The sequence below is a fragment of the Perca fluviatilis genome, chromosome 20 (assembly GCF_010015445.1).
Source record: "Perca fluviatilis chromosome 20, GENO_Pfluv_1.0, whole genome shotgun sequence".
NCBI classification, from domain to species: Eukaryota; Metazoa; Chordata; class Actinopteri; order Perciformes; family Percidae; genus Perca; species Perca fluviatilis.
In genome coordinates, this window is record NC_053131.1 from 4,518,261 (window position 1) to 4,542,958 (window position 24,698).

Sequence of the window (24,698 nt, forward strand, 5' to 3'; positions counted from 1 at the left end):
TGATGAAAATCTTTTAAACTGACCTTTGTTGAGCTGAAATGAAGACAGATTCAGCAACTGCATGGCCTATTTCTCGCTTAAAATATTTTCAGAAACACATTTCAGTGAACTATTTTAGTACAATATGAGATCGTATTCTGAACGGCCGCCATGACAGTCTGGCTCTGAATTTCCGGAGAAAACAAACCCATGTGACGTGTTCGTCCAATCAGCTGCCGGTTTTCATTTCTTGGGCAACATTACACATTAGCGCCGCCTGCTGTTATAGAGATATATTATGTCTCGTCTTTTTGGTCTGTTCTGTGGCAGTTTTTTGGACCTCGGGGACGCGACTGATCATATCGACGGGGTTTTCTGTCAACAGTCGCCCGTTATATGGGTCTACACCATTAATACAATTTTAAAAAAAAAAACTGATGACGGCTCTAGGGAATAACAGCCTGTAAGCTTGGTTCACTGGTGGAATTACGGAAGAAGTATGGAAAATTGGAGTAATTCGCTTTTGTAACCGATGACTAAGAAAGACAAACTTTTGTACTCGTTGCCAAGGGCTGGCAAGCCACAAGACTCTCTTGACGGACACTGGTGAGTGGCCGTGCGCCATCTTGGTTTGAAAGAGCCTGCATCCAGGCAGTCTGGTGGTGGGTCTGTGGCACAGGGTGGGTGTGATTAAAGGCGCCGATCACTATAAGCTGAAATAAATGATCGGAGTAAGGTAATCAGGGTAAATGCCGATCCCAGAGAAGTTAAAAATGCCAATATCGGCTCTGATCCGATACTTGCGATTGGGATCGGGACATCCCTATATGGGATACATTCTGTATGTTGCCAGTAGTATCAAAGAATCCAATAGAGAAAAGCGAGGTGTGTTCAAAGAAAGGTTGAAGGGAAGAACAAACTCCCTGGAAACTGGGCTGACTTTTTATGTGATCCAACCAACAAATAGGTTTGCATTCTTGACTAACAAAATGAGCTCTGTGAATTGCCAATGAATCATCACAAAATCATCATCACATCTGATGTCACTGCTTTTATTTGAGGAAGAAATCGATACATGTCACCACGGTATCACAAGGAAGCAGATAAAAGGCGGCTCTTTCACATGCAGAATGCCCTTTTGAATGGCTGTACCAACTGTTGCGTGTGCACTGTTGACACTGATGTTGTGGTGATCCTAATTGGCAAGTTCCATCACATGGTCCCCCTGTGCCAAGATGTGAACGTCTGGGTTGATTTCTGGGTTGCTTTCAGTACAGGCAAGAGCTAACCCTAACCCTTATCACCAAATCAATGCCATCTACAAAGCCCTGGGTAGAGAGAAATCACTAGCTTCCACAATTCCACAGGTAACCTCTAAACCTCACAAAAAAGGAACTATGAACTTGGAAATCTACTCTTAACTATTCGATGAATACATTAATATGGTTTTAACAACGTGAAGGGAAAAATGTTTCTGTCAGGAACTTAGTTTGTGTTGTTATTGATGAGCACATGGTTGTTAACGTAAACAACAACAACAACAAACCTCTTTAAACTTTTTATGTAGTGTGTGAGCCACTAGCTCTAGTTATTTGTCGCCATCTGCTGGGTGTATCAAAGTACTGACACTAATGAGCCTAAATCATCAAATTTTAAGCTAGTAAAAACAGAGCACAAAGGAATGTCATATGCTGAAGCTGTTTAAAGAATGGAGGGAAACGTATTGCCATGGTTATAACTTGTTCTGTTTAAATACAGGAAAAGTCTGAGAAGATTAATATTGTGCTGGACCCTTCCAGATGATTTTTGAATAAGGAAGACGTAACTGGAGAAGAGCTGGACACTACGCTGAGAAAGGGATTTGCACCAACTTGGACAACGTGGTCTGGGTTACAGAGTGGGCAACACCGATGATGGAATCACTTTAGGTGGGCAATGTGTAGTTTGAACTGTGAAACTGTTACAATCACAGGGCCCTATTTTAACAATCTGAAAATGCAAGTATCAAACGCCAAACGCAAGTAGCTTTGTGGGCAGATCTCGGACGCTGTTGCTATTATACCGGCGGGATAAATGACTCTTGCGCCCGACGCACATCTAAAATGGCTTGGTCTGAAGTAGCTACATTACTAATAGGTGTGGTTTCGGCGTAACGTGCAATAAACCAGTCAGAGCGTTATCTCACATTCCCTTTAAAAGCAGGCGCGCTTGTTCCATGGCGGATTGGTATTATAATGGCGGATTTGCTAGGCGCACGCTCTTAATACATCTATGGGCGCACACCAGGAGCGGTTCACAGCCGAGGAGACCGACGTTTGCTATTGATTTTTCTTTTTGACAAAATGTAAATAAAGAAATGTCACATAAACATACTTTCCGATGTTTTGGACTCACTCTCACTGAATCACGAGGTTATGAATGCATGGTGATATTTTTGCAATGTAGTCTAATATTAGACTGGGATTACCTCACTATAGATGATACAGCTCTTCTGTCTCTCCTCTCCCGTGCTGCTGCTGGGGCATTTAGGTTAAGTGGCATCGGCACATGCAGTTCAACATCACATCTCCTTAAGTCCTCTAATATTTCCTTATTTATGTCATGATTCATGGAAATGTTGTGTAAAACAAGGTCATATTTGTCCTTGTATTTATGTATGGTTTGCAAAAATGGGAACTGCTGGGTCCGTGAGATGAGAGAAGCAAAGTGTACGCACGGTGTGCACACTCTACATTACGGCCAAGCATGCCCCTTAAAATAGCATCTGAATAACGCACCACTGACTTTAGACTAGGTTTTTCCTGGTCAGTGGCGGAATTGTTTTCTGAAAGTGCAAAATAGCACTAGGGAACGTTTGCGCCGGAACACGTCTCCTCTTTTTGCTGAACCGCCCCCGGGAGTGCAAGTTCATTCCCTAAAAGGACTCAATGTTGAATGACCAATTTGGGGCATTCATGCCAGAGTTTCCTCAGTGCAGGTGAGGAGTGTTTGAGGCAACCTATCGGTGGTCTATGAGCACTGTCCTCTAGCCATGCAATCACTGTAGTGAGACATTCATACTCACTTTGCTGTTCTTGCAGTTTTCCCAAGTCAATTGACAGTGTGTGGCTGGTTTAATACTGACCTATCTGATTTGTTAAAGGAAAGTAACAAAGCCTGGTCCCTTGCTAGAGGCTGTTGAAGTAATTCCAATTGGACTGTTTTAGACAACTCAGAAACAGATGTGCATCTATGGTAAGGAAAGCCAAATCTGAGTACTTTCTGGACTCAAACACTGCAAATTTTTGGAAGGCTGTAAATTCTATGTGAAATTTTCTTCTGTGAAATGTAAAATCAAAGCCACTCAACCTTCTATCTATCACCACTTTTCTTGGCTCCGAGATTGAGTCTGTTTCTCAATACAAATATCTAGGTATTATAATTGATGATTCTGTCTCTTTTAAGCCTCACATTCAGCAATTGGTTTAACATTGGTTTATTTTAGGAAAAAGTATTGTTTTCATTTGAGGCCAAAAGGAGACTTGTTGCTGCCACCTTCATGTCTGTGCTGGACATGAAGGTGTTGATGTTACATACCTGCATGCATCCATACAAAGTCTACATGCGTTGGATACTGTTACCATGAAGCATTGAGGTTTGTTTTAAAACTTTTTAAAATCCTTAATCACCATTGTCCCTCCTAGTGTGCTTCCATCTTACCTACAGCTCTATATCCATAAGAAAAAACAGGAAGTTATTGTCTTCGTTCCCAGATCTTATTCCGGTTATCTGTCCCTAAAGGCCGCACTGAATTGGGTAAAGGGGCCTTCAAATATGCTGCTCCCTCTGTGTGGAAGAATTTGCAAAATTGCCTGAACCTTCGTGAATTGGTATCATTAGATGTAATTTTTTAACTGACATGGAGGCAGGCATCTGGCTGTAAATGGTTTTTACTGATTGATCTGTTTGATCTCTGATGTAGATAACTTCTGACGAACAATGATGAATATTTCCATATTTTATGATCCAGTAATTTATTATGTATTTCCATTGTGAATTAATATATGTTTTATGTCTGCAACTCTGTTAAATGTGCTGCTACCTGTCTTGGCCAGGACACTCTTGTAAAAGAGATTCTTAATCTCAATGAGTCTTTTCCTGGTTAAATAAAGGTTTAATAAATAAAAATAAACTTGACTTCAGTCCAAAATGGCAGCAACTCGGTTCGGCGACCTCGCAGAGATGTTGTATTGGCTACCCAATGGAGTTTTTATTATTATAACCTCTTTGACTCTGCCTTGAGATTCATAACCGGTCATGTCAATGGTACACATCATTGTATTTTATAAGAAAGTGTTGGGTGGTCTTCTCTCTGAGAGTAGTATCTATAAGGCTCTTATTGGAAAACTACCAAACCTCCTTACAGAGCTTCTCTGTTACTCAGAGGGACATTATCAGACTCGCTCTGCTGAATGGCTTTTGCTTCATGTTCCACAAGCTCGGTCTGAACTTGCTTTTCACTTTAGTTCCCCTGACCCCTGGAACAAATTACAGCACTTTATTAAAAGCAACTTACTTGCACCTTTTGGACACTTTATAAATCTGGTTTTAAAATTACAATCTTCTACTTGTAATTGCTTTACATACTGTACTTGTACTTTCTTTTGTATCCGTAGTATCCCAATTTACTTATCAAATTTAATTTTTCAAATCTTTAATTCAGATACTTTTATTGTCTTTTTATCTTTATGATGGTGTATTCTTTTCTATGTTACTGTTTTGTTGTTGTCTTTGTAATTACTCAATGTCACTGTAAATGAGGGCCGCCCCTCAATGATCTCTCGAATTTAAATAAAAGTTGAATTAATAAATATCAAGTGTTATGTGTGCAGCATTTGAGTCCAAGGCAAATATCCGGCAGTAAAATAAAATACGCTATAGTGTATCTCCGAGCCGTCTCCAATGTAAAAACTAAAACTTAAAACAAACACATTGTTGGAAAGGTCTCAACCGTGGAGAGTAACATCACTCAACTGAAATATTGACCTCTGAACCTTCAACCCAATACATGTTTTAAGGCTTGTCATTTAGCAACAGGAGGTGTTACGGACATAGGACCAGCTGTTATGGAAAGCTGAGGAGTCACGTGACCTAATAGCTGTATAGACTCTTGGAAAGACTGCTCTGTTTTGCACTGATACATTTATCCTTTTAGAGATAAATAGCCAAAAATGTGTCACCTGTGAAGATATTAACAACTAAATGCAGTGCAATCGCTTCAGAGCTAAGAGGGCAAAGATACACAACATGCTGATATTGTGACGCCGGCAGACATTGGTAAAGTATTTGCAGCACTGGAGAAGATTTTGGCCGATCTGGAGGGTCGGAAGGAAATCTGTTGCTCCATCCTTTCAATGGAGTCAAAATTCTCCACCCTAATCACCAGAATGGATGCAGTTGAGAATCACGTGGAAAGTCTTGTGACAGCCGAGAAGGAAAGACAGGATAATCCAGCAGCTAGCAAGAGAGAGGTGCATATGCTATGGGAAATGTCTTAAATTTTGTGGGCATTCCCGAGGGCAAAGAAGGAAGAGATGCATTCAAGTTTTGGGGGAGCTGATTCGGGAATTGCTGGAGATTGAGGAAAAATATTAGACTGAATGTGCACATAGAAACGGCCCCAGGCAGGAGACAGACCCAAAACAATTCTAGGAAGATTTCTGAGCTCATCGGTGAGGGACTGGTGTTGCGAGGAGCAAGGGCAAGCTGAATTGGCAGAATAAAAACATAATGCTTTTCCCGGATTACTCCAAAGCCACACAGATGAAGCGTGACAAATTCATGGAGTGTAAGAAGAAGCTTCATGAGCAAGAGGTGAGATTCAGAATCCTCCATCCTGCCAAACTGAAAATAGACACCAACGATGGCGTGAAGACATTTGAATGCAGTGATTCATTCGCAAGGGAGCTATAATGATGGCTCAACATGGAATTTGCTATTATGTGCTGCTTGCTGCCTCCGTTTAAATTTTTTGGCTTTATCCTGGGAAGGCACATATAATATAGGATATAATAATATAGGACACTGGCTACGACTCTGGTTGAACACATGTTTTTATTTTTATATTAATGTGAGATGTTCGAGTCAACCTGTTCTCACTCCCGCTTGGTCAGTGGCTCTCAGGTTCACATGCTAACGCAAAGTCTGGCACATGGGACTTCTATGATTGGTTGAAGTCGCGGGAAACTCTGATTATTGGTCAAATTTGCGGAAAAGTTGCGGTGATTTAGAAAATTGCGAGTCACACTGAATTCATGGTGATTGGTTGAATTCACGTGAATTGTTGCCATCGCGACATCGCGAAATCCTGGAGGGACTGACTATGTATTTGTTATGGGCCATCAGACGATGGCTGTGATATTTTAATATATAGTTATGTCGTCTTAAACTGACTCCGCCGGATGGATTGCTTCGCTCGGCATATATATCTGGGAACTTTGGGGAGATGTATTTACAGAAACTGCAGCTATTAATAACATAAACAATGTTACAGTGATCTCTATAGGTCCTTTACTCTACTGATGAAGAAATGTGTTCCTTCATGGATTAGGACTTCCCAAACGAAGAGCAAAGAGAACTCCTTGATGCAGATTCAACTATAGAGGAAATAAAGAGGTAATGGGGGACCTGCCTGCAGTAAGGCCCCAGGGCCCGAAGGCTTCAAAGCAAAATTCTTTAAGAGTTTTGCAACTGAACTGGCTCCACTTCTGTTAGAGGTATATAGAGAGGCACTGGAGAAGGTCACACAGCCATCAACATTTAGGTGGGTTTCGATAACTTTGGTTCCTTAAAAAGGTAAAGTCCGAGGAGACTGTAAGAGACTGTAAGCCCAATTTCCTTAATGCAGTTAGATATTTTTTGGGCAAATAGATTAAATAAGGTTATTAGTTCTTGTTATTTACGGTCATAGCTTGTCAGATAATATTAGGTTTCTCATTAATATTGCATGGTCTGTAGCTGATAGACAATCCCCAATAGCTGCTATTTCCCTCAGTGCCGAAAAGGCATTGTTGCCTTTGGCTGAAAGAGGCTATATGTTCACAATTCTGGAAATGTATGGGTTTGGCAGGATTTTTATAAAGTGGATTAGGTTGCTGTTAAGCACCTAGCGGCTGCGGTGCAAACTGGTAATTTCAGAATATTTTGCTCTTGGAAGCGGAACAAGTCAGGGCTCACCTTTTTCTCCTTTATTGTTTTGTTTAGCCATAGACTCTTTGGCAGCAGCAATAAGGGGGGAGACTAACTTTCCAGGTGTTATGGTAGGTGGGGTGATGCACAAACTTATGCTTTATGTCGATGATATATTACTTTTTGTGTCCTAACCTAGCAGATCAATACCCTGTCTACTCGGGACAATTGACTCTCAAAATTTTCAAATTATATGGTAAATTGGTCTAAGACAGAAGCGTCACCTTTAACAGCTCAGTGTCCCGTAACAGCCTTCCAATCAGGTACATTTCAGTTGCACAAGCAAGGTATCGTATATCTGGGTATCTTATTGCCTCCCAGTTAAAAGACCTAGTTTAAGTAAATTTGGATCCATTATTGAATAAAATATCTTGTGGTGTTAAAAGATGGGTGACTCTCAATAGCTGGGAAGGTCATTGTTATAAAATGGCTTGTGTTCCCAAGCCATCACTTCCTCTGGATGTTCCTTTGTCACATTGGAAATGGTTTGACGGGATAAGAAAGACATTTTAATACATATATACACACATACATACATATATATATATATATATACTAAAATGTAGCCGGTTGGAGCCAGATGAATGAACGCCCTGTTGCGACATTACACCAACCCAACCACACTGATCCTGGCTGAATCAAGGCTAGTTGCCCACCTACTTCTGAAAATCCACTCTGCCACAACGGAGAAGTAAGGGGGCTCTGCTCACCAAGTTAGTAAAAAACTGAACTGGTAAAGCCACGGCCTAACCTTGCAGGGGTTAAAGTACAAGCAAAAGACATGCTGCACACCACATCCGTTTTCACTAGTACTGTCGTTCCAGCAAGCACAGACCCTGAAAAAGAAGCTTGCCATGTCCAAGAAATGGAATCGTATAAATGGACAGGGCGTAGACCATTACACTGCCGTACATAAGTCCTCAACATTCACCCCACCAAACACAGCCGCCAACACTGCCAAGCCATGTGTGGAGTGTGCACAGACCAAAGTGGGAGGTCGTCTTCCAGCCTGCGTGTAGGCTGTGGAGATGCACTCACAAAGTGTAAGGCACTTTTTGGACAAGGCTACCGACCACACCATTCCCGAAGCACACGCACAGCCGTGTCTGATTCACGGCCCAATCAGACACTGATTGGGCCGTGTGTTAAGCATAACGTTCCAACGTATAAGCTGGGCAAAGCAGATGCAATGTTGCTGACATGAACCCTGCATGGGCTGGACAATAAAAACCATCTAACTCATTAACTCTCAACCTGAATTCACTTCTCAAGTTCTTGGAAACAAAGGACGGATTAGCCACGCTGCGGTCACCATGGAGAAACAAGCAAACAGGGTGCACCGACATGGCTGTCAGTACACACACCCTATTAGCCGAATGACAATGCCTTCAGAGAGGAGAAGGCTCTACCTAACACACCATCCTAAAAGCAAAAAAACAGCCTTTCCACATAACGTGCCAACGCAGGAGCTGGGTAAAGCAGATGCAATACGTATTTGCAGAATAGCACAGTCTGTCCATACATTCCATTAATAAACAGTTGCTCTGCCACTTGCCGTAAAACTGTGTTAGGGTATGAGCAGGCAGCTGCAGAGCGGCAGCTAAACAGCTGTGATATCCTAGCTCTGCCCTTGAAATGCTGTTGTCTTCTTCATCTGCAAACAAAGCCGCTGACTCAATGCAGATTACCACAGGCAGCGTTGGGGTGTCCTCGGTTGGAGCGGCGGTCTGGACGTCGGTCTCAGACTCCGGCCCGCTCACATCGCACACAACAGACAAAAAAGGCATATAGACACAACACCAGATCTTCACAAGGTCAGCAAGATGGTTTGTTCAGCAGTGCTATGGCAGAAGGGACAAAACTTCTGCCAAAGCGAGTCCTTCTACACCTCACAGTTCTGTATCTACGGCCAGATGGCAGCAGTGTGAAGTGTGGATATAGAGGGTGATTGGTGTCATTGACAATGGTGAGGGCAAGGCAAGTATTACCCATAGAGTCCAGTAGAGGGCGGAGCCTTTGAGATAGAACTGTAGAAAGCGGTGTTTTGTCCAGTGTACTGACAATGGCTGACCATTTACAAAACTCAATAAGTTAGGACGCATGGGGATGCAATTGTATGCAGAACTATCCAAAGGCCTATACTTACAGACACTCCTTGGGAAGGCTCCATGCAAGGTTGATCTAGACGCTGTTTGCATTGAGCATTGAACTAAGCAAGAAATCAACTTCAAGCAGGCCAGTTTAAAATTCCCACTGCCATATTAGATTCTCTGTAGCACTAATAAGAATTATCTCAAACCATCCATTTTACATGCGTCTTACAGGTTACTGAAAATGTACTGAATTGAGTAAACTTGTATGACATGTACTACATGGCTCAAAGTATGTACTGTACATTGCTGGGATAAAGCCTGACATAACACGCGTGATGTTCCTCTCCTATTGCTATCTTCGCTATCGGGCATAGCGCCGCCCAGAATGGTTGTGATTTGTTTAAAGAAATACAAACAAGCCAGAGTGTTTCTTCCCCTATTCCAGAATAGATAGGAGGTGTAGCCAAACTATACTCCAGCGCTGACACAGAGCTTTGGAGATGGTCTGGCAATGTGAGACTATGTCTTTATCAACCTTTTGGGTTGCAATAATTATTGATGCAAATTTTTTGAGTATGTCTTATGTTCCCTATATGTATAGTTATTATAGAAGTATATCCATACCTGTACAGTTGAGGAGGATCTGTGTTTCCGTGTGGTAGTGGTAGACATCATGGTTGTAGTCTCAATGAAGGTAGTGGACATTTCTGGAGACATGGCCGTGGTCCGGGCTGAGCCTGCCACACTGGGAACATCACCTACCAACCTCACACTTCCATTAATCTTGATGTTGGGGTTGCCCTCAGCAGCCATGTTCAACACTTTGAGGCCATTGTAATAAAGGCCAGACAGTTGACCCTGAAAGGGCCTGCCATAATCACTACCGCCAATTCCGACTGTTGCTTGAGTGTTGAAAATGGTTAGCTGCCGTCCTAGAGGAGACATCAAGATGTAAGATATTGTCAACAGAGAAAAGTACATTTCATTATACCTTTTTAGCTGCACTATTAATTTACATCAAGACCAAGGGCCTTATTTTTGTGGCGGCGGAACGACCAGCGCAAGCAGTATTTCAACAGTTGGGTATTTTCCTAATGAAATTTGTCTTGACCATCTGTGTGGTATTTTGGGTATTTTGAGGGTGGGAGGAGAGGCGCAGACACATGGTTGGTACAATGGTTGGCAATCATGGAAATTAGGTCTTAAGTGATTTTCCCCATGGAGGTTTTTAATGCTTATATGAAGAGTTTTAGGCCTGGAACTAAGGCAACCAGCTACAAGATAAGATAATAATACATTTGATATGATGCAAAATACTGTACAATACTGTACAACAGGTTCCAACAATCTTTGCTGTTACGCTTATGATTGTGGGTAGTGTAGTACTCTACGGTATTGCAAATAAAACATGTTTTTCTTCTGGTAGATATCATACAGACTTTTGCTTCTACAGGAGCAGAAACCTTTGTTGGTCAGTCTACCCTGGATGGTTTAGACGGTCGGATGGTTAATAATCAAAATGAATGAGATTTTCACTTCCTGAACCACACTGTCTATTACACACAGCCATCCACCGTGTGCCTTAATTAAATCACCAGCAAATGACACTAGGCTGCATCAAAATAATGACAGACACCCCTGCACAATAGACCATATATAAAGATGGATAACACATCTCCACTTCCCCCCCATGTACAAATGTAAAGCCACAATATCCAGAGACTGCCAGCTGTCCAACATGATGTTTGACCCCGTTTTTATAGCATCAAATAACAAATAAAAACCAAACTGATCAGAAAAATCAACACTTGAACAAACATCAGCATGATCAGGATGGCAGAAACCATCTTTAGGAAAAAAAATATTGTTGTTGTACTGTACTTACTAAGATGGAGGGGGTGGACTTATGACCTATACTGCAGCCGGCAAGGGGCCATCCAGATGTTTTGGCTTCACATAGGCTTTCACTACATCAACCCCTGGTCTACACACATGGAACTGGTCAGTTAGAACTCAGTATTCTGACGGTTAATGTTGAAATTATCAGATTATATAGGCTCATCAATCCTGTGCAACTTTATTTTAAGCGAAAGTAGAGGTTTGACCCCACATTATCTACATCTGATTCCATGCAACCACAACCATATGATTTCCTGGAAGGATCTCTCCATTTGTTGAGTCATACTTCACTGTGACAGCTTGGCTTAGCTCTTTCAGAGCTATAACAACAGTAATTTGTGACTGGCTGAGAGCATCTTAATTACACCACATTGAGCTTTTTTGCACATTGCGTTGCTGAACATACATGAACCAAAATAGCAGGTAAGCTTTAAAATGCCCACAATCTTTGCGCTGGTCGTTGCACTTGCACGATTAAAATAGACCCTCAGTCTACAGCCATGCCAGTGGCTACATGAAAATTCCATAAAAATGAGAGATTTCTCATTACTATAACTCATTCACATGTAGTATATATTTAATTATTTTACTATTTATTGGCTTATTTATTTACAGTTATTTAGTTTAGTAGTTAGAAATGGAAAAATATTTTGGTCTGACAACTTCAAAAGAAAGTTGGTATGACTTACATTATTGTGGTATCTTCAGGGACAAAGTAAGTATTTTGGAGTACTTAAATCAAATACAGCATTGTTTTTGAGACTCAATCACATAATTCATTTAAGCCTTAAACGTATAATATGTAATTTTCTGCTGCTAAGGGTCTCTCAATCAAAACCATAGATTTAAACTAGGGCTGCACGATTTGGAGAAAAAGTCATATTGCGATTTACAATACTGCGATTGTGATTGGGATATAATGGTATCATGAATCTACTGTACTTGCTTGATTATTAAGGAAAATGCACAAAATACAAACATTTTGAAATGTGTATTTCTCAACTTGAACATACAAAGTGAAACGAGAATAAGAATAAATAAAATAAATAATACTTATAATAAAATAAATAAAAATCTTTTCAAAATAGACATTTTTGCTTTGCTCAACCGTACAAATGAAATCAATAGAACAATTGATAGCAACAATACTTATTATTTTTAATAAAATAATATAATAATTTTGTACACCCTTATAAACAATGACATTTTAGATGGGTGTAATATAATAACTAGTGATAAAGTTAGAAAATATACTTTGTTAAAGTCTGCATGCTCTGAAACCCCTTTACACTTCTGATACTCACTGGACCATACATGACACACGCGCTACTGCCTAAACAGAGACTATGACAAAAGATATATTTTTTGGATGTTGTTACGAGGGTAGTGCTTAATACATGGGGTAGCGTAATTCAGAAGGCAGATTCAACAAAGATTCAACACAGAACCATAAATCGGGCATTAGTGAGAGCGAGAAAGGCAGGTGCTGAGTGAGTGACATCGATGTTTGAGTGGTAAAACAGTGGCCTCATCTGTTGTTAATACTGTTGGTAAAGTGAAAGGTGTTCCAATGTGGAGACTGCAGTGCACACTAGAGTGTCACACACACAGCACACCTCTGTGTGCGGTTATGTAATCGCACACATTGGGATTGTGATAACATTAATCGTGCAGCCCTAGTTTAAACACAGACTTTAAACACGTCCTGAAGTTGCGTGCGAGTGGTTTCCTTCATTGTTAACCTCCATTGCATTAAAATGCATCTTTTCACAGACAAGTTAATCTATTAGTTTTATTCAGGTTAGGGTTACAAACGTTTATTCATGTCATTCTAATGAAATCGCCGCTGTTTTTACCACATAATTACTTAGATTTGTGGTTGTAGCTGATCACTTAGCAAGCAAGCTAACATTAGCCAGCATCTAAAACCACAATATCACGTACGGTTTAGCCACCAATTATTAGCATGTCAGTGGATTAAGTCTCTGCTGTATTACTGTGTTGCAAAGTGGCATGTAATTCATGAAAAAAAAGATGCTGTGTGGCAGAAGAAAAAAATCTGTATTACTGTTGCTTAGCATAATTCTTTGACATTGTTTGATTTACAAATATGCTCTGATCCATGAATCATCTGTTTTCTGTGTTTGAACAGAAGTTAGCAGCTAGAGGGGTCAAAGCGTATCTGGCGCCAACGAAAGGCGACCAAGTAACATGCTGTGTCATCGATAAATATTACAGATTTCTCTCTCTTTAACATTGTTAGAAACTTTTGAGATAGTACACAACTATAGCTAAGGTAAAGTCGTTTTAGACATTTTAATGCAGAAATATTACATATTATATCTTTAAATAGAGACAATGAGCATTCATTTAATCTTTTATGTGCAGATGAGTTTTTCACATATCAGGATAGTAAAAACATACTGTAAGCATAGAAACATTTTTTAAATAATTACCTTTCTCTTGTAGCCACTCTTCTACTGGTCTGGCGTATTTGAAAGGAATTTTCTTATTGGCCATTTGATAGCGTTCAATGTCACTGTTCCCTTTAAAGTTTAAAAAGACATTTATAAAGACATTTATTGAGCATCAGCATCATATCACCAGGAGAAAATATCTACATTTACTATGGTTTAAATGATTTTAGCTGATTTAGAATACATTTTTAGAAATAAAAAAAATGTAATTACAGCATAACTAATGTTACTTTCTTAATGTCCCTATTTGTGAACAAAGATAGATACAAGATATAACACTGTTATTATTTAATACATGAAGCAAATCAAATGTAATATGTCACCATTCCACATATCATAACAAATAGTTTTGCATCATTCCATAACCCCACAAAATGACTGGTTTCACTATCAGAATATGATACATTCGGTCCAGCTGAGCCCGTACACAAACACGGACATAGGACTGAAGCGGGAAAAACAGAGGACAACAACAACAACAGAGTTAACAACTAGCGGACTATTAACAGAGGACAACAACAACAGAGTTAACAACTAGCGGACTATTAACAGAGGACTACAGAGTTAACAACTAGTGGACTATTAATAGAGGACAACAACAACAGAGTTAACAACTAGCGGACTATTAACAGAGGACTACAGAGTTAACAACTAGTGGACTATTAACAGAGGACTACAGAGTTAACAACTAGTGGACTATTAATAGAGGACAACAACAACAGAGTTAACAACTAGCGGACTATTAACAGAGGACTACAGAGTTAACAACTAGTGGACTATTAATAGAGGACAACAACAACAGAGTTAACAACTAGTGGACTATTAACAGAGGACAACAACAGAGTTAACAACTAGCGGACTATTAACAGAGGACTAGAGAGTTAACAACTAGCGGTCTACGGAGAACAACAGAGTTTACAATCAACTACTACAGAGTTAACAGCTAGCAAGATAGCAAAGCTAAATGACAAAGCAAAAGGTTTGGGCGTCAGTAAATTGGTCTACACTTTTACAGAGCTATATTTATTTATGATTATATAATGTATATTCATATCAATGTTCTCTGTATCTTTGAAGCTTAGCCAGCTGCAGCTCAAAAATCTTTACTTCTGTCTTCCAGTAACATGACTGGAGGACAGAAGAACTACAAGGTACTTCAGCGGTGGTAGCCGGTGGCGCAATTAGGGTGACCAGACATCCCGGTTTGACCGGGACAGTCCCGATTTTCAATTGTTTGTCCCGAGTCCCGACAAAAGCCTGTCGGGATGCTAAAATGTCCCGGTTTACAGCAGGAGCGGAGTCAGCCGATTTTGCCGGGTCTTCAGCCCCGAATTTTTTGAGTTTAGCCCCGAATGTAACTTTGTCCAGTTTATTTTTAGGCGAATAGAACGGGCAGCTACCTGCGGGGTCTGACCATGCTGTTATTTGTTGCTATCACTTAGCAACCGTCTCTCCGTGAGGAAAGCTGGGTGAAGTTTTGGGAGGAATCATAGCCAAATCAGTGTAATACATTGATGCCATCAACACAAAGTTTAGGAGCGCAATGCTAATGATTTAGTTTGAAGTTCCTGTGACGTGACTTTTCCAGTCTACTGTTCAGACTCAGACACACGGAGCTCTGAAGCAGACCTGCTTGTGTCCACTCTCTGTATAATGCAGCGCAGCTTCAGGTTTATGGACGCGCTCAGCTGTGGACATGCTGCGGTAGATGTGTTGCGTTTGTGCTCCGTGTATTTCTGTAGTTTCCGTTTTCCACCTCCGATGTAGAGCAGCGTTCAGTTACTTCTCTAGCTAAACTATTTGTCTCATTCAGAGACCAGCGACCCAAACGGGGCTCTGTGTCTGTCAGAAGGTCTGAGATCTACCGTATCAGCAGAGCAATCACGTAATGCACAGCAGACTATGGTGCAGGTATAGATTAGTTTCTGAAATATAGTGACTTGACCAACAGAGGTCAACAGAGTTCAAATATAACACAATAACCCATTAGACCAGGGGTCTTCAATGTTTTTTCAGCCAAGGACCCCTTAGCTATATAAAATTAAGTTGCATATTAAACTGGGCCTACAATAAAGTGTGGGCGGCCTAAAGCATATATACATACCTTTCAGGTGCATAGAATACTAAGCTATTAAAATAATAATTGTTGGCATAATTTTATAAATCATGTTTTAATGCTAAACATTGAATTGAAAGTACAGTGAATCCTTAGGACTAACTGTATATGTAGATCTGTGGATGGCTACCTTAGCGACTGGGCCAGTAAGCCATCATTCATGTTTTTTTTTCACAAATAGGCTGATTTAAATTTGCTTATATATATAATATATATATATATATATATATATATATATATATATATATATATATATATATATATATAATATATATAATATGTTGGATTCATGTTAAGAAATTTAAATATTTTGAAAACAACTCAACAATAAATTAATTAACAATAAATTGGTGCCCCCCCCTGCCTTAACTCTGAGGACCCCGAATTTAAGAGCTCTGTGTTAGACAGTTAATTTAATGCAAATTTAGTGGGATTGGTTGGACATTGGCTGTATGGACAGGGTTTTTTTGTGGGTGTTTTACTCCTTCAATCTTTTACTGCACTGACAGATATACTCCATCATGTGTTCACTCAAAGAATTTTAAAGCACTGTTTAAATGCTTAAAAGCTCTAGTTACACACAAGGTGAAAACAAAAGCAGGACTCAATGAATAATGAATAATGTTACTCTTCTGTTGGAAGCAGATGCTGCCCAGTGACCTTCTCAACTGTTTCATAATGACATGATCCTATTACCTTTTTTACCCATATTGTTATACTTTCAGTAGTAGGTTTTCATTGTTAACTGATACTGTCAGATTTGCAACAATTATGATTGCCAACATATTTCTACAGTAAAAATGTAAAATAAAGATTAGTTTCAGATTAGATTGATTGATTAATAGATGTTGTACCTGTTGGAAAGTGTTCATTGATCGCCCAGTTATCCACCTGCAGTGTAGCATTGCCACCATTCCTTGTGAAGCGAACAACATGATACTTCCCATCATTCACTGGGGTACTGCTCTCCTGCACACTGATATCCACTGTGCCAATGTTAAATGTCACTCCAATTTTGCCTTGTTCCTGAAATGATAAAACACAATTATTAATTTATATCAATCAAACTTACATTTGAACTTCAGCCAAACACACTTGCTACAGTCCTTTGTATTCATTTGGTTGAAGTGGTTGAAGCATCTGCAGTGTGTTATGGTGTGTATTATTGAACTATGATCACTGTGTGGATATCTAAAGTTTTTACATCACAGATCATTATTGTGACTATAATTGCCACTGTTCATCACACCCCCAACCGGCACCGTCAGATACCGCCTACCAAGAAGAACCTGGGTCTGTCCCAGGTTTCTCCCTAAAAGGAAGTTTTCCTCACCACTCAAGGTTTCTGCCTAAAAGGGAGTTTTTCCTCGCCACTGTCGCACTAAATGCTTGCTCTTGGGGGAATTACTGGAATTGTTGGGTCTTTGTAAATTATAGAGTGTGGTCTAGACCTACTCTATCTGTAAAGTGTCTTGAGATAACTCTTGTTATGATTTGATACTATAAATAAAATTGAATTGAATTATCATGGTAGATGCCAGTAAAGGCATTCAAATATGAGGGTGGTATGGGTGCTCTGCTGCTGACCTGGACTGTAATGTAACTGTAAGATAAATTAATAAAAATACATTTATCACAATGTTGATTACTTAAAAAAGAAAAAGAAATCTATGTAATGCTTATAACTGTTTTATGAAGAGCTGTTTGTGAGTCACCAAAACAAATATGTAGTAATACTGTAACTTTCTTATTGCATTCTCTTTCTTATATTTAAAATGTATTTTTTATGTAAAGATGTTTGTATGCACAGTTATGTACCAAGTAAGTAGCTTTTGAATGATTTCTGAATGTTTGATGCAATTCAATAAAAAATAGATGAGTATATCTCAGTGGCAAATTGAAATCCTTTGAGGATGTGGTACAGCAATTTGGAATCCCTAGGTCTCAAGTCTCTGGGAACCATCACCTTATCGTGGTGGAGAAGTTTGTGTGTCTCTATGAACCTGAGGGCTGGGTTGTCTGGAGCTTTGTGCTCCTGGTAGGGTCTCCCAAGGTAAAGTGGTCTCAGGTGAGGGGCCAGACAAAGAATGGTTCAAAAACCCTATGAGTGAACGAGGTAGAGATGGAGTGACCCTGCCCGGAGGAAGCCCATGGCCCCCGTCTGGATCCAGGCCCAGATGGCGGGCTTGTCAGCCCGAAAAAGCTACGTGGCTCCCACCTCTCCAGCCCATGGGCCCACCACCTGTGGGAGGAACCGCTGGGGTCGGGTGTGCTGCCACATGGGTGGCAGTGAAGGTCAGGGGCCTCGACGGACCAGACCCGTGCAGCAGACGCTGGTTCTGGGGACGTGGAACGTCACCTCTCTGTGGGTGAAAGAGCCGGAACTGGTGTGAGAGGTGGAGCACTACCAGTTAGATCTGGTGGGGCTTATCTCTACGCACAGTCTCGGTTCTGGAACCATACTCCTGGATATGGGTTGGACTCTTTTCTTCTCCGGAGTTGCCCAGGGTGTGAGGTGCCGGGCAGGTGTGGGGATACTCACAAGCCCCCAGCTGAGCGCCGCTACGTTGGAGTTTACCCCGGTGGACGAGAGGGTCGCCTCCCTGCGCCTGCGGGTTGTGGGGGGGGAAACTCTGACTGTTGTTTGTGCATGTGCACCAAACAGGAGTTCAGAGTATTCGGCCTTCTTGGAGAAACACCATGTTCGAACATAGGGATGCTCATAAGTGTACTTGGTACCAGAGCACCCTAGGCCAAAGGTCAATGATCGATTTTATAATCGTTTCATCTGATCTGAGGCCGTATGTTTTAGACACTCGGGTGAAGAGAGGGGCGGAGCTGTCAACCGATCACCATCTGGTGGTGAGTTGGGTCAGGGGGTGTGGGAAGACTCTGGACAGACCTGGTAAGCCCAAACGGGTAGTGCGGGTAAATTGTGTGGAGGCTGGGGGCATTGAACCCGAGTGGACAATGTTCAAAGTTTCCATTGCTGAAGCTGTGGTCTTAGGGTCTTAGGTGCCTCAAGGGGCGGTAACCCACGAACACTGTGGTGGGCACCGGTGGTCAGGGAAGCCGTCTGACTGAAGAAGAGTCTTTCCAGGATATGTTATCCCAGAGGACTCTGGAGGCAGTTGCAGGGTACCAAAGGGCCCAAAGGGCTGCAGCCTCTGCCATGAAGGAGGCAAAGCAGCGGGTGTGGGAGAAGTTTGGAGAAGACATGGAGAAGGACTTTCGGTCGGCACCAAGGTGCTTCTGGAAAACTGTTCACCACCTCAGGAGGGGGAAGCGGGGAACCATCCAAGCTGTGTACAGTAAGGATGGGACACTGTTGACCTCAACTGGTAATGGAGGTAATAGAGCGGTGGAAGGAGCCCTTTGAGGAAGTCCTGAATCCGACTAATACGCCCTCTATGTTAGAGGCAGAGCTGGAGGATGATCGGGGATCGTTGTCAATTTCCCAGGCGGAAGTCACTGATGTAGTCAAACAACTCCACAGTGGCAAAGCCCCTGGGATAGATGAGATCCATCCAGAAATGCTCAAGGATCTGGGTGTGGAGGGGCTGTCCTGGTTGACACGCCTCTTCAACATTGCGTGGAAGTCTGGGACAGTGCCAAAGGAGTGGCAGACCGGGGTGGTGGCTCCCCTTTTTAAAAAGGGGGACCAGAGGGTGTGTGCCAATTACAGGGTTATCACACTTCTCAGCCTCCCTGGTAAAGTCTACTCCAAGGTGCTGGAAAGGAGGGTTCGGCCGATAGTCGAACCTCGGGTTGAAGAGGAACAATGCGGATTCCGCCCTGGTCGTGGAACAACGGACCAGCTCTTCACTCTCGCAAGGGAGTTGGGAGTATGCCCAACCGGTCTATATGTGTTTTGTGCATCTGGAAAAGGTGCATCTGGGAGGTGCTGCGGGAGTATGGGGTGAGGGGGTCTCTTCACAGGGCCATCCAATCTCTGTACGACCAAAGTGAGAGCGGTGTCCGGGTTCTCGGCAGTAAGTCGGACTCGTTTCAGGTGAGGGTTGGCCTCCGCCAGGGCTGCGCTCTGTCACCAATCCTGTTTGTAATATTTATGGACAGGATATCAAGGCATAGTCGAGGTGAGGGGACAATGGGGCGAGAGATTGGTCGGAGAATCGGCGCAGCGGGTGCGGTATTACATTCAATTTATCGCACTGTTGTGACGAAAAGAGAGCTGAGCCAGAAGGCAAAGCTCTCGATCTACCAGTCAATTTTCATTCCTACCCTCACCTATGGTCATGAAGGCTGGGTCATGACCGAAAGAACGAGATCCAGGGTACAAGCGGCCGAAATGGGAAAAAAATTTCCTCAGGAGGGTGGCTGGCGTCTCCCTTAGAGATAGGGTGAGAAGCTCAGTCATCCGTGAGGAGCTCGGAGTAGAGTCGCTGCTCCTTCGCGTCGAAAGGAGCCAGTTGAGGTGGTTCGGGCATCTGGTAAGGATGCCCCCTGGGCGCCTCCCTAGGGAGGTGTTCCAGGCACGTCCAGCTGGGAGGAGGCCTCGGGGAAGACCCAGGACTAGGTGGACGGATTATATCTCCAACCTGGCCTGGGAACGCCTCGGGATCCCCCAGTCGGAGCTGGTTAATGTGGCTCGGGAAAGGGAAGTTTGGGGTCCCCTGCTGGAGCTGCTCCCCCCACGACCCGACACCGGATAAGCGGACGAAGATGGATGGATGGATGGATAGGTCTCAAGTTTTCAGATATTTGCAACATCTGTTACTGGGGATTTGTGGATTTAGTTCTTCGGCCCCGACGGCACCAGAATGTATAGATATGTGTTGTTGAAATATGGGAAAGTAGCGATGGGAATTATATCGGTTTATACGGTATACTGGTATTTATTTCCTATATGATATGAATTTTTCACACAATAGTAATAGTATAGTAGTAATACCCCAGAGTAGCATTGCTGCGGAGAGCGCTACGGCTGAAGTTACAACAGACCCCTGTTAACGGCCTACCTTTCTCACTCATGGTACTAATTTTGAAACACAACAATTCTAAGGTATCTTAAGTTATAACTATTTTGTTTTGAAAAGGAAGCGATGTTAAAGTTGTTGATATGTGTACATATTTGATTTAAGTTTATTTTACTGCTTTGTAGTTTGCACAATAAAAATAGTTTAGATTCTGTAATTGTTTCATGCATTCTCCTTCATATAGCATTATTATTTAGTAATCAAAGCCTTTAGTAAACTTTTTTTTAATATATTTTATGTACTCCTGACAGTAGCATGAGCCATTATAAACCAAATAAAGGCCCAGTCACGCAAAAGAAAATAAATACCATGATAAACCGTGAAACCGCCAGAATCTTAAAAAGTACCATGATACAAATTCCCAGCACTATGGGAAAGATCACGAGGCTTCTGTTTATTAGTCTATGCTTATGCAGAACCTGGTGGATGGAGCCTGGTCAGCCCTCAAGAAGACATGGGAAAGGGATCTGAATACACTAGATGATGAGGAGTGGGAAATAGAGATGGCCCGATACCATTTTTTGCTTCCCGATACCGATTCCGATACCTGAACTTGCGTATCGGCCGATACCGAGTACCGATCCGATACCAGTGTGTCATATATTTTATTATGTTTTAACAACTGTATAATACTATCCCTGTATGGATGTGATATGATTTCTATCTTTGTTGTCGGTCTGGCTCAGGTTAAACTCTTTGTGAAACATGAATAAACACAAACAGTGAATGCCACAGAACTTTCTTTTATAGTTATAACGGAAAAAGAACATAAATAAACTACTTTAACATAGATTTTCTTTAGGACTTTATTATGCGGTATCGGATCGGTGCATAAACTCCAGTACTTCCCGATAACGATACCAACGTTTTAGGCAGTATCGGAGCCGATACCGATACATTTCTAGTGGGAAATAAGGAAAAGCTGAGATATTACCAACATAAATGAGAAAAACTGTGTGTGTGTGTGTGTGTGTGTGTGAACTTACTATGTGCAGCATAAGATAGTCCCCCAGACCTGGTGCACTGTCAATCCTGACCAGGATGCCATCTTTCAGGGAGGTGCTGAAGCCGACAGTCAGCCTGTCCGTCCTGGTGCTCGGTCTCTCATTGGCTGGCCACTTGAATGTAATAAGGCCTCCTCCTTTGCCAAAGATGTACGTTGTCCCAGCTGAACAGAGCAGGAGGAGGACATATTAATAATAAGCTTAACTCTGAACTGATATCATGTAGTGGTAAGGTGCTGTATAGGGCTGCACAATATCGTTTCAGCATCGAACATTGCGATGTGTGCATGTGCAACGGTCATTTCCCAGGACGTGCAAAGTTACAACTTTTTTGCTGCTTGATACAAAATTAAAACTAACGGCTTTAAAAGTAGGTATGACAGTACCTAGTGACATACCGTAATTCCTCAAATAAAAAACGGTAGTCAATTAAACACCGGGATAGTTGCCGGGGGTCGAGGTCAACACGTGTGGCTAACATTAGTGTGGATAAGTGCCTTTCATATAATATTAAGTCAAAATAAAATTCATGTTCATCGTAATGTACATTTCTACCAATTTAATGTATTCATGCTTTTTTCTGGATTATGGTACTCATGTAAAGTATTATTGTCCTACCGGTATTTTAGTCAATGCGGCTGTATGTGTTACTCAGCCAAGTGCAGTTTGTAGTAACATACAGGTGCCAATAGATGGCAGTAGCTACATTGGATGTATCATTTAGTGTGAAAACGAACTTGAGGAGCATGGCACCCAGACGAGAATTTGATTTAACGACGGTGGTTAACAACTAGTTCAGTCAACCCAGAGTTTCCCAACGCAACGACGTGCAAGTTCACATAAAAGAGGCATTGTTTGCACAGCATGACCAACCCCAAACATTTACCAGAGCTGCATATTTTAAATAGGAAGTGCAAACTATAATTCTAGATAAATATGAAGAACACAGACACGGTTTTATAGGCAAAATGCAATACAGTCGCTGCTTCCTAAAACAGGAAGGAAAGCTGGCAAAAAAATAGCCAACGCTGTAAATGCGTAAATCACAATGCTTATCAATATCGCTGCCCCATCAGTCAGGCACAAGATCTGACCATAATTACACTTGATCCATAAACTGTTGTTGCTTTAGCCTATTATTTCAGTTGCAACCCTGGCAGTGGTAAGCGATCGTGAGAGCAAATAAAAAAATATAAAGACATAATTCTAACCAACGTGCGCATTGGCAGCACACGGCTCAAGAAGCCAACAAATAGCCGATATGTAATTACCTCTGCTGAAAATCTATATCTTTCATAAAAATAACCAAAGTGTTGGGGTTGTCGTCTCTAAATATTTTAACTTTTATGAGCGCACCTTTCTCTCTCTCCGCACACCGAGCTCCACCTGATCTTCTAAGAACGGTGACGCCGTTATCAATCAAGTATTAATTGGTCAGTAGGTGGTACTTTAACACCGGTTCATCTCTAATCTCCAATATAAGATGCTCCTGAGCAGGTTAGGTGTTCAGCATAAGTTACTAGGGGTGTCACGATACTAACAATTCAGTAGTCGGTGCCAATGCCAGTAAAATAACACGATTCTCGATGCAGATTTCGATACAACGATAAAAAAAGAAGGATTTTCTAAGATTCCATGTACTTTAACTTGAAACATGAACTTCTTTATTAAAATATTTGAAAAAATCAATATCAAAATGTCATAACAAAACATACAAAACATGTGCAATAGAGCATAGAACAACATAATAAAGTGCAATTAATGGTCATAGTGCAACAACTAGTGTCCCCAGACACATTCCAGACTTACAGGCATCTTTTCAAAAGGTACTGTGCAAAAACAACAGTGCAGAACAAGACAGACTTTCTAACAGTTGCATGACCAGAGACGTTACAAACCCCGGGAAAATATTGGAGATGTATTTGAAAGATGGAGACAGCTTAGAGCCCAAAAGGAAGCCGAGTTGGCTAATTTCCTCCTGAACAGGTAGCTAAGCATTAGCTTCAGGCTAATTTCACAGCTACAAGGGACGGGCATTTTATGTCATTTCAACATTTGTGTACTCACATTGAATTATATAGCTATATTGAGTACCCGAGTTGGTTACTCACAAAAACAACTGAGACACAGCCAGTAAAGTGATCTTGACTGGTCCTAGCTAACCGTGGCTAACGCCGCCATGCTAACTGCTAGCTAACGTTACCGGCAGGCAAGCGGCCACGGCTGTTTACAACGTGTAGCCTGTTCAGCGGCTGTAGGCGACAATGGGAGTTATTTGAAGCCAAGAGAGGTAATGTGTAATCTGTAAATATAAAACACATTCCACAAATAGAATATATAAAATATTTAGCAAGTTATAAAAATGGATTTACAAATACAGAAACAAGTTCCACAAATCCCCCCAAAAATCTGTATCACACACATCTATAAATAAAGAAAAAGCATTTGAACATTTGTACTTCAACTTTCTAAGAGGCTTTTGTGAATCCATGTTTTATGTGTGAATTGAAAAGGCATTTGTGGATCTCAATTATTTGCATGTGGATCTGCATTTTACACATACCCAGTTCTGAGACAGACTTTCCGCCAGTCTGAAGGAAAATGTAATGTCCAACTATGTTGGACATGGGGTGTCGCAGGATGGTATAGCAACTAACCCATCCACGATAGAGGCTGTCAGGCCTAACAAAATTAATTGTTTGGTTCCGATTTCCGACCGACCCTGTCAATTAATGTGCGACCCAAATTTATTTTATGAGATTGGGGAAGAAATTATACTAATTAAATAAATACACAAATAAAAAGTTTAAGGCGAACTATAATTACATTTTTGTACAGCACTCTTGCGATGCAAGATGCCCGTTTTCCTCCAGCAATGCTGGAAGAGGACCCGATGTCGCCGCAGC

The 24,698-nt window shown here is 41.5% G+C and overlaps 1 protein-coding gene across 1 annotated transcript in view; it reads right to left on the reverse strand.

Moving 5' to 3' along the window:
* nrxn3a (neurexin 3a) overlaps positions 1-24,698 on the reverse strand; it is a 260,386-nt gene that overhangs the window by 15,430 nt on the left and 220,258 nt on the right. Inside the window, 4 exon segments of the mRNA XM_039786713.1 lie at positions 9,924-10,231; positions 13,655-13,744; positions 16,646-16,817; positions 21,775-21,956. Of these exon segments, the coding sequence (XP_039642647.1) occupies positions 9,924-10,231; positions 13,655-13,744; positions 16,646-16,817; positions 21,775-21,956 (752 nt within the window).